The sequence below is a fragment of the Psammomys obesus genome, unplaced genomic scaffold (genome assembly GCF_907164565.1).
Source record: "Psammomys obesus unplaced genomic scaffold, mPsaObe1.curated_primary_1811, whole genome shotgun sequence".
NCBI lineage: Eukaryota > Metazoa > Chordata > Mammalia > Rodentia > Muridae > Psammomys > Psammomys obesus.
Window position 1 is genome coordinate 975309 of NW_026596034.1, and position 11082 is coordinate 986390.

The following is an 11082-nucleotide window of genomic DNA, read 5'->3' on the forward strand; positions in this document are numbered from 1 at the left end:
TGTGTGTGTGTGTGTGTGTGTGTGTGTGTGTGTGTGTGTGTGTGTGTCGAGGGTGTTGATATTATCCTGCCCAATCTGGGCATGTCATTCCATGCTGTGTTCAAGGAGCCAGAATTGCTGGGGATAGTCACAATAGTGACTGGTAGAGCAATGAATAATGCTGATCAAAAAGGGAGTCCAGGCACCAAGTATTGTCTTCCAGCAGAAGCAATGGCAGAGAATGTGACCTACCCTTGGGTGTCCTTTCTCCCGAGTCTCCAGGCGGTTCCCGTGGGTGCACTGTAGCCGGCTGCTCAGGGAGACTTCCAGGTGCAGTAGTAACTGTGTGGATCCGGGAGGGGACAGGTGTCATCCCAGTGTCCACTGATGCTGGGAAAAGGGCAGTCGCTGCAGTGGAACGTGCTTGTGGTCGAGACAGAGTACTCTGAATGCCAACCCTTTGGCTTATGCAAATGAGATGCAGATGAGCAGAGGGATGGGAGCTTATGCAAATGAGATGCAGATGAGCAGAAGGATGGTGGCTTATGAAAATGAGATGCAGATGTGGAGAAGGAGGTTCTTAACTTCCAGAACCAAGTAGTAGAAAAGGAGCAAAGGATATGGCCCAAGGAATCCTGCCATCCTGTGAGTGGAATCCAGGTGGGCATGTCTTCCAAGCAATGCAGGATGAAGGAGATGCAGGATGCAGAGAAGAACCATGAATGAGTTCTTTTCTAAGCGGAAGCTTCCTGTCTCCTTCCTTACAGTCCATGGAGACTCCTGTGTCACCTCATATAATGATACATTTTTCAGAAAATCAGTCTCTCGCTTTGAGTCTCATTACATAGTTCTGCTGTCCTGGAACTCGCTATGTAGATCAGGCTGGCCTCAACAGAGCTCTGTCTGCCGAGGCTGGCTTAAAGGCGTGTGCCTCACCCCTGGCTTTGAAAATGTCTCTTGCATACAAAGAGAACAAACTCTTTCCAGATCTTGCCATCAAGCTAATAATCTACCTTGAGATCACTTAAGACTATGTACTTAACCTGCTGTCCTACTGTGCGCTCAGCCTGTTTAGTTTAACCTGCCTTTAAGAGAACAGTGTAACGGGTCTGGAGAGACGGCTCAGAGGTTAAGAGCACTGGCTCTTCCTCCAGAGGTCCTCCAATTTCCAGCAACCACATGGTGGCTCATAACCATCTATAATAAGATCTAGTGCCTTCTGGAATGCAGGCACACATACAGGTAGAAATCTGCATAAATAATAAATAAATCTTTTTTTAAAAATAGAACAGTGTAACCAACCATAATGAGCCTTAGATTTCCTGTGTAATCAGCTTTACAACCTAAGCTAAATGCATAGTTTTAATCCTAAACTATGTACTCTTCCATGCTCCTGACCCAGAATACTGTACATGTGTGCCTTTGTGTGTAGGAGTACATGTGTGGTAATCATTTGCTGAAAACAACTAACAGGTTGGAAACACTGTTATCCAACAAATATCCACTGTAATGCTGCAAACAATATGTGGATAGAAGCTGGTGATGTCTGCTTCATCATTATTTTTGCTGTTCTGAGTAATTTTTCCCTCATAAAATTCTGTTAAGACTTCTGTAGAGAATCCCTAATTCCTTTCCCATGCTGTGTTTTCTGTGCTATTTAATAAATACAGAGCAAACCACTTTATTAGGGACAGACAGAAGAAACTGGGGAGAGAAGCCTGGAGAATTTGTTACTTTTGTTTTTCAATACAGGGTTTTTCTGAATAGCCCTGGCTGTTCTGGAACTCACTCTGTGGAGCAAACTGGCCTCAAACTCAAAGAGATCTTCCTGCCTCTGCCTCCAAAATGCTGGGATGAAAGGTGTGCGCAACCACCAGCAGGCTATTTTTGTTGTTTTGAGAAAGTGTCTTTCTACATAGCTCTGGCTGTCCTGGAGCTCACGACATCTGCATTACTTGATTTGTATTCTAGCCTCGAACTCCAGAGTGTTGGATCATAGATGTATGCCACAATACCCAATGAAACAGGGCTTTCTGAGTCCACACAGGTGTCAGGATGGGGTTGGGCTAGGGTGTCCCGAATCCCCACTCCTCCCTGTAGCTCTGTGCTTGTGGATGTGAAATGTGACCCAGAGCAAACCACAGGGGCAGAACCAATATCAGAGCCCTGCCTTGTAGCTACACTTGTGATGGCGAGGCTGCCATAGGGCAGGTGAGGCCTCAGCAGGCTCTTACCTTGACATGTGTTCTCACTATTGTTAGTGAAACGTTCTGCTCCAGAAAGAAGCTTATATCCCGGGTTGCAGATGCAGAAGTAGCTCCCCTCTGTGTTCTCACACTTGGCGTATGATCCACAGTTGACCTGTACACATTCGTTGATATCTACAACACAACAGGGGTCACCTCCCGCAGCTGAAAGTTCTCTCAAGGGGGAGACCCCATCCCCTCCTGACTACCAATACACGAATTGCCACTGAGTTACTATCTTTTGGGAGAAAGTATGGGCTGTACTCATGAGGCTGTGCTAGAACTTGAGCAAGCTATTCCTGAAGACTGACTGGTCAGCTCTGCTCCTCTCAGTCCTCTAGATGGAGCCCTGGCTTTGGACAACACCAATGTGGGAGTGGATGGAAGGTCAGCTTTCCCATTCCCAGTCCTAAAGCCAAGTCCAGGCACAGACCCCGGGCACCCAGGCCCCTCTCTCAGGAAGTCCAGGCACAGACCCCTGGCACCCAGGCCCCTCTCTCAGGAAGCCCTGATTGTTTACTTCTTGCCTCCCCACCTTGCTTTCTTGTTCTGTCTTTGATGAAGGCTGAAACCCCTGGCTCTACACCACACCTTGTCCTCTTCTCGATAGGCCCATGCCCCAAGCCTTTGTACCTTCACAGCTCACTGAGGGGTCTTCAATGACTATCACTGATGACGTGAAGCCTGCCTTGCAGCGACACCTTTCACTATCGATACATTCTGAATTGTGAGGGCACCATTCGGCACAGCCTGTGGGACAGATACTTCAGTAAGAAAGTAAAGGAGGCCTAGTAGAGGGAAGTGCCACCTAGAACAGAATTTTAGAAAGGTGTAAGAAGGACCCTAGACTTCCCCAGCAGCTGCCCATCTCCTCCCAAGGCTCTGTGGTTGGCAGTGGGGTTTTCGCCCCAGCTCTGGCGGGGGAGCCCTCCTGTCCAATAGACTCACCCCTATCCATCTGACTTCTGGCTCTTGACAGACTCAGTAAGGTGCCCACCACTGCAACAAAACAAAGGCCAATCAGGTGGAACCCAGAGCAGGAGCAGGAAGCCAAAGCTGTGCATCTGTGGGCACTGGGAGCTGACCCTGCCCAGGCTGAGGTTTGTAGGTAATATTCGAAGACAGACCCAGCAGCTGGGTCTAATGACACTTGCTTATAATTCTGTCACTCAGGATGCTGAGGCAGCAGGATTAGGAGCTCAAAGCCAACCCTTGGCTACATACTGAGATCCTGTCTCAAAAAGAAAAGAATAGAAACAAAACAAACAAATAAACAAAATCACCCAACCAGCCAGGGCTGGGGAGATGGTTCAGCGTTTAAGAACACTGGATGCACTTCAGAGGTCAGAAGTTCAATTCCCAGTACCGGCATGGCAACTCACAACCATCTGTAATGGGATCTGATACCCAATTCTGGTATCATATATGCAGACAAACACAATATGTATAAATAAATAGATGAAAAAAGAAACAAGCAAACAACAACAACAAACTTGTATAGAATCAAGTAAAGGGTGCATGCCTGAAAACTCAGTATTTGGGAAGAGGGCGCAGGAGGATCACAAGTTTGAGGTACACAGCAAGGTTAAGACCAACCTTAGGCTGCATAAATCCTATCTCTAAAACAAACAAAACATTAAAAAAAAAAAAAAACACAAAACAACATCACAAACAAAAAGCCAGATGCAGAGTTCCAGATGTGAGTTTGAGATTAGCCTAAATTACACAGTGAGGCTCTGTCTCAAAAACAAACCAGAGAGAAAAACAAAATAAAACACACAACTCAAGGGTTGCCTCCTGTGGCTCAGGCACCCACAGTCAGAGGATGAGTACCCATGGTGGCCTGCGGGCCAGTCCAGGACCTGGGGACCAGTGGGGTTTGAACACAGGAAGCTGGGCTCTGGCTCTCCAGGCCCAAGAGGTGGACAAAGGGACCCACAGGCCCCAGCAGATGTTGGATGTCGCTTCCTCACTCTCTTCCTCAGTTTCCCTTTCTGTGCAGATGGAGGTAACAATGGCGTCCTTTTGTGGGACAAACTCTACATGGCTAAGTGTTTAACACTGTCCTTTTTGTTGTTTTGTTTTTGAGACAGAGTTTCTTTGCATAGCTCTGGCTGCCCTGGAACTCACTATGTAGACCAAGTTGGCCTTGAACTCAGTGCACCTGCCTCTGCCTTCTGAGTGCTGGTATTAAAGGTGAGGCGCCACCATGCCCCCAGCTTAACATTGTCTTTTACGCTTACTCTTACTCTTAGTTTGGTTTCTATCAGGTTTCTCTCTCTCTCTCTCGATCTCTCTTTTCTCAAAATGCTGGGGTGGAATCCAAGGCCTTTTCATGTTATGCAAGTGCTCTACCACTGAGCCTCACTCTCAAACCCTATTTTTCTTTTATTCCTAAATTGTTCTGGCTGGGTCTGAACTTGAAATCCTCCTGCGTCCTGAGGAAATCAGACATGCCTTTGCCATCAGGCCAGACCCTTGTCATTTTTTTGAAAAGAATGAAAGCTTGGGCTATGTCTTCCAGGTCCCAACCAAGTTCTGACACTCCAACACCATACACCCCTACCCGCTGTCACCCCTGTCACCCACATGACCCGGTGGTGACATGTCGCAGGAAGTGGCTGCAGTGGAGGATGGTGGCTGCTGAACACAGCCCTGATGCCTTGCTGTTGCTGGCACATCCCACCCAAGCCAGGAAGGGAAGCCTGAAGTGGCAGAGCACTCACTAGAGACCGACATCCAAGACAGCAGAGGGGCAGGGAGAAAATGAATGACGGAGAGGGAATGAGAAGCAGGGAAAGAGAGCAGAAGCAGCACAGGAGGCGCCAGGCAAGGCTTGTAATCCAGTGACTTGAGGCTGGGGCCTAAGGCTCCTCAGTTAAAGGATACACAGGGGTTGCAGAGCTGGCTCAGCGGTTAGGAGCACTCACTGGCTGCTCTTCCAGAGGTCCTGAGTTCAATTTCCAGCAACCACATGGTGGCTCACAACCATCTACAGACTTCATATACATAAATAAAATAAATCTTTAAAAAAAAAAAAAAAAAGCTGCACAAAGTTCAAGGGCAGCACTGAGCATAGTGGGAACCTGACTGAAACAAGGCCCTGGGGCCCTGGGTTCCATCCACAGGACCAAAAAGGAGAGGGGAGGGGGTCCCCGGGTGGGGGGTACCCACAGGATGGAAGAAGAGGACTGACCTCTAAATGGGTATCATGTCATGTGATACCCACCCACACAAAAACTAAAAATGAATTAAAAAACAAAAACAAAAAGACTGCCAGCTGGAGAGATGGCAGTCAAGAGCTGCTCTTCCAGTGGACCCAGAATTCAATTCCCAGCATCCACATGGTGGCTCACAACCATCTGTAACTCCATCCAGACACTTTGGTAGCCTCTTCTGACCTCCAAGGACACTCGGCATGCGTGTGGTGCACACACATATATGCAAGCAAAGCACTCATAAACACAAACTGAGTCTAGAGAGAGAGACAAAGAATGGAAACCAAGGGCCGACTACCTGGGGTGCTGGCACAAGAGTAATGAAAGTCCCCAACCTGGGCTGTAGAGCTTAGGCCCTGGGTGGAGGCTGTGTGAGGGTGCTGGCCCTGTGGGTGAGAAGCCCTGGCTTCCCTCTCAGTACAGAAGAGAAAAAGAACAAGGGCAGTGCAGAGAGAAAGTGGGAAGGGACGGTGTCTCAGAAGCAGGGAGTATGGGAGAATTTAGGGGACAGAGTTGCTCCCAGTCTGGGAAATAAGGCACCAAGAAAACAATCCCAACAACAGGAGTCCTGGAGGGAGCCCTAGGGTGAAGGGCTGGTGGGGGAGATGGTGAGTCACTTCCTGGATGACTCACCCACCACTGGGCTGCATGCCAGGTTCTCAGGGGGCTGCAGGGGCCAGCCACTATGAACAGGGTTGGTGGGGCAGAGTCATTGTATCTCAGAGGGTCCCCTGAAAGCTCAGTCTTTGGCTGGGTTCCCCTCAGGCCAGTGGAGGGCTCTGTGTGAAACTCACCCCCTCATAGCTGGGGCGACCAGAGGCTGGGCTGTCCCCCTCAAGTCAGAATTCCTCTTTCTTTCTCCTCTTGGGCCATAGAGCTGGACTTCTCCCTGCCACCCCCATCAGAACCCAGTTCCTCTTTGTGGGACAGATCACAAAATGACCTTTTTTTCAGGATGTGCCCCAGGGCAATTCACAGTTCGTAAAGTCTAGTAGTACAGTATGTGTCTTTCCATGTGAACCACCTTGGTGCCTTTCACCTTCATTTATGAAACAGGGTCTCAGTGAACCTGGGCTCATCAAGCAGGCTAGGCTGGCTGGCAAGCCCCAGAGATGGAATGCGAGGATCCAAAGTGTGTGTCACTGCAACCTAATCATTTCACTGACCACCCTCTTCCCAGCCCTCGAGTAACTTAAAAATAGATTATTGATGGTTTTAGATGTATGGATGTTTTTGTCTACATGCATATTTCTTGGTGCCTAGGGAGGTCGGAAGAGGGCATTGGATCCCCTGGAACTGGGGCCACTGTGAGGTTGCTGGGAGCTGAACCTCCCTCCTCTGAAAGAACAGCAGTGCGCTTAAACACTGAGCTACCTTTCCAGTCTTTAAGACTCAGAACCACGGCCAGGCATGGCAACGTCCACTTTCAGTCCTGGCACTGGTGGGGCAGAGGCAGGTGGCACTCTGCTAGAAGCCAGCCTGATCTACCTAGGTGGTTACAGGCCAGCCAAGGCTACACAGTAAAGACAACAACAACAAAACGGAAGTAGGGGGATTGTTATAAATTCAAAGCCAGTCAGGGCTACATAACTACAGTGCCAAACCCTGTCTCAAAAAACAAAGAAAAATAAAATACAAAACTAAAAATACTCTAGACCCTGTTTCAAAAGTCTGTAATCTCAGCACCCAGGGATGGAAGCAGGAGGATCAGAAGTTCAGTGTCATCCTTAGCTGTCATAAAACCTGGTTTCAGAAACAAAAACAAAAAACAATACAGGAAGACTCAAAACCACATTAGGAGGTAGGGGCTAGAGTTATGGCCAATCTACACAAAGAGAAACTGAAGTTTGGAGCTTGGAAAATGATGAGTGATCAAACCAGGCCAGGGAAGGGTAGGCAGACCAGAGCAACTGAGTCACCTAAGCTATGGTGGGCTCCCTGTCCCTTCACCCCACCATCCTGAAACACTGGCCCAGCCGCCTACATCTGGAGACTTGGGAAGTTGATCAAACAGGAGCAGAGCTGTTTCCTTTTGCTCCCAGACACATCTGGTTCCAATTCCCAGCTCAGACTGCAGCCCTGGGACTCTTGCTTAGGGACTCCAGAAGTGGGGGTAGGGCAGCCTTTCTGCTTCCTGCTGGAGATCCCACATGCATCTCACCCAGAAAAACAATAATTGATAAAACATGTCCACTTAAGTTTGTATGTGTGAGTCTCTGTCTCTGTCTGTCTGTCTGTCTGTCTCTGGGGGGGGGGGGAGGTTGGGGGCCAACTTGCTATGTACACCAGGCTGGCCTCCAACTCACCAGGTCACAGAGGCCGCTTGCCTCTGCCTCTCAAGTGCTGGGATTAAAGACCTGAGACTAGCTAGGTTGGTAGGTTGGTTTTTTGAGACAAGGTCTCATGTGCCCTCAGCTCAGTATGCAGCAGAGAATGACCTTGAACTTCTGATTCTCTTGCCTCTACTACCAGGGTACTCTGATTGCAGACACAGACATGACATTCACATGTTTAGTTAATTCAAACTGTGAACTAGAACGTTTTTGTACAAAGTCTTGGCCCTTGAAACAATACTGTAAAATGCAGCTGGTCTTGTTCTGTTACAGAGGAGGAAACTGCAGCCCAAGGTCACTATGACAGCCAGTGCAGCCCAGTGACAGCCATGCAGGCCTCTGCAGCTGTCTTCTACCAACTGTGCCCTCCTGGGACTCTAGTCCCTGGCTGCAGAGCCCACAGGCCACTGAGCTCCCTGCCACCTGTCACCTGCCACTGACACACAGGCCAGTCACTGTGGTTGGGGTAACCCCAGCTTGCGCCCCAAGTTCCATTTCTTCACTGTTTGTTGTCAAGTTACTTAGGTAACTTAGCAGTCAGATAACGGTTGGAGGCGCCCAGGGTGGGGTGGGAAAGACCAGAGAACTCACAACAAAAACCAAGTTCAAACCACAGTCTGGTAACCTCCCTTCAGCCAGTGGCTCAGTCCCAGGCAGGTCCCCAGGAGGGTCTCTGCGGTGTTCAGGATAGACAGCAGGTAGGGGGGTTCCCACCCTCATTGAACCTGGCATCTCCAAAGGGCTGTGCTTCACATTAAGAGCGTCTGTATGGGTGACGGGCAGTTTACTCTACCCAACCTTTCTTTCCTTCCTTCCTTCCTTCCTACTTTCCTTCCTTCCTTCCTTCCTACTTTCCTTCCTTCCTTCCTTGCTTCCTTCCTTTTCTTTCTTTTTATTATTCTATGTGTGTTTTGCCTGCATGTATGTTTGTGCACTACATACGTCTGGTGCCTGTGGGAGCAGAAGAGGGTGTTGTATCCGCTGAAACTAGAGTTGCAGACTCTTGTGAGCCACCATGTGGGTGCTGGAACCCAACCAGGCCCTCTCTTAATGCTCTTAACCTCTGCACTATTTCTTCAGCTTCTAGCCTGCACTTCTCTTTCTTTTGTTTTTTGAGACAGGGTTTTCTGTGTTGCCAAGGCTGACCTGAAACTGCACCCTCCTGAACCAGCCTCCGGAATGCTCTGTAACAGACACCATGTCGGCTCTGTCACCCCTTTAATGTGTCCCTGTGCCTCAGTTTCTCTCTCTTACCCTCCAAATTGGCAGCCTTCAAGTCCATTAGGGCCCAGCTCCCATAAGAGCCTTCTGGAGGGCAGACGTGCACAGGCTTTGCCTGTTCTTGCCCCTCTTGGCCCGTCCTGCCAGTGTCCCCCCCCCCCCCCCGCCGGCCCCTCGCAAGCCCCAAGGTCTCACCGAGCAGTAGGCAGAGGCGGGCGCCTCTCATGGTGGCGCGGATCGGACGGCTCTGGCTGCCGGTGGGCGGTGGCTGCCGGCTGGGCTGGGCCTTTATGCACCCGGCGTGGGCAGGGCCCTCCCCGGAACTGTCCTTCCTGCTGGAAAGTAACAGGAAAGTGCCGGGGAAACAGACTGAGGGCGCGGCGCGCGCTCGGGTCTGGAACAAACGCAACCCACCGTGCGCGCGCGCCCTGTCACCCGCCCTCTCCCCACGCCCTACCCTGGCAGACAAGCGGCAAGCTGCAGAGCTGGACCGCGTAGGCAGAGAGGGTGTCCCGGGACAGGGACCCAGCCACGTCGGAAAGAGCTGGGTGGAGCTCCCACCGGAGCAACGCCCTGGGTTGGTGAACGACCCTCATTCCCACTAGCAGGACTTTCCTGCTACTTTTCCCGGAGAGAAATTGAGGCTCAGAGGAGTCAGAGGCCAAATAAAAACTTGAGGAGGGTAGAGGGCCCTTCCAGGATGCCAGGCTATGAACAAGCCCACAGGAGACAGTGCTTGGTTAACACGCTGGAAACCCTGTCTAGACTCAGGGCCACATAGACCGGGGAAGGAGCACCAGCCTGTGATCCAGCGCTGATCAGGAGTTCAAGTCATCCTTTTTCTTGCTTTTGAAGCCTGCCAGGACTATAAGAGAGCTTCGTGGCATGGTTGCGTATGCCTATAAAAATAACCTCTGCACTACGGAAAGCAGAGGCTAAACCTGAGGCCACCTTTGGCCACATGAGAGTTCCAGGCCAGCCAGGCCTCTGCAGTGAGCGTCTCTCTCAAAATAATGAACAAACAAACAATAAACAAACGAACGAAGAAAAAAGAACAAGGGAAGATGGCTCAGCTGGTAAAGGCACTCGCCCGAAACCTGCTGACCTGATTTGACCAGGACCCGCATGGCGGAACCAGCTCCCGAAAGTTGTCCTCTGACCTGCACGGGCACACTGTACAGCTCACATACCCAAGCTCTAAATTGATCAATCAACTGGAATACAAGCTTAAAGTCAAATAGATAACGAGAACTCTGACCCCTGGATATCTCCTGCAGGGCTTTTGGTTACACGCTGACCTTACCACAACCTATAGAGAATCACGTGATGTACACTGGCTTCCTGTTAGAATAACTCATGTAATTATCATTCTTTTTAGGGCAGGGGGATGCCAAACCTAGGTTGTCTACCCAGAAAATCACATTTCCAACCACATCTAGTGATTTTTCAAGTCAATTACATTGATTTAATTATTTTTTTAAATTTCATATGCATTGGTGCTTCGTCTGCATGTGTGTCTGTGTGAGGGAGTAACTGCAGTTACAGAGAGTTGGGAGCTGCCAAGTGGGTGCTCGGAAAGGAACCCAGGTCCCCTGAAAGAGCAGCCAGTGCTCCTGACTGCTGAGCCTTCTCTCCAGCCCAACTTTATTGATTTTTTTCTTCTCTGAAACAGGGTCTCTCCCAGACTGCATTTGAACTCTGTGTAGCCTAGGGTAGCCTGGAAGTGCTGATTTTCCTGCCTCCCAGGCCTGAGTGTGCTGGAATCACAGGCAGAAACTAGCAGGAGCTTCAGGTCTCCTTTTTACCTTCCTACACTCCAGGGTCACAGGGTGACTGTCGCCGACTGTGATGGTGCACTGTAACAGTGACACTCATGAGGTCAAGGCAAGAGGATTGCTGTGAGTTGGTGGCTCTCCTGATAGCATAAGAGAGGAAGAAAAGAAGTTGTAGAGAACGTGGACTAACGGGCTGGAGAGATGGCGCAAGGTTTAGAGCACTGGTAGGTAAGAGCCCTGGCTGCTCTTCCACAGTCAGGGTTAGAGTCCCAGCATTCATAGGCAGCTAACAACTGCCTGTAACTCCAGT

The 11082-nt window shown here is 49.9% G+C and overlaps 1 protein-coding gene across 4 annotated transcripts in view; it reads right to left on the minus strand.

Moving 5' to 3' along the window:
• Window positions 1–10157, minus strand: part of Adgre5 (adhesion G protein-coupled receptor E5) — an 18673-nt gene extending 8516 nt beyond the window's left edge. Inside the window, exons 1-6 of one of the 4 annotated variants that reach the window (XM_055620916.1) lie at window positions 10103–10157; window positions 9193–9332; window positions 3174–3224; window positions 2859–2975; window positions 2214–2360; window positions 232–321 (exon numbers count right to left, since the gene is read on the minus strand). In XM_055620916.1, coding sequence (XP_055476891.1) covers window positions 232–321; window positions 2214–2360; window positions 2859–2975; window positions 3174–3224; window positions 9193–9223 — 436 coding nt within the window. In that variant the 5' untranslated portion in view covers window positions 9224–9332; window positions 10103–10157. Of the gene's footprint in view, window positions 1–231; window positions 370–2213; window positions 2361–2858; window positions 2976–3173; window positions 3225–9192; window positions 9333–9454; window positions 9497–10102 lie in introns of those variants that run through there. The other 3 variants (XM_055620914.1, XM_055620915.1, XM_055620917.1) reach the window with 3 other exon arrangements.
• Between the last annotated feature and the right edge of the window lie 925 nt (window positions 10158–11082).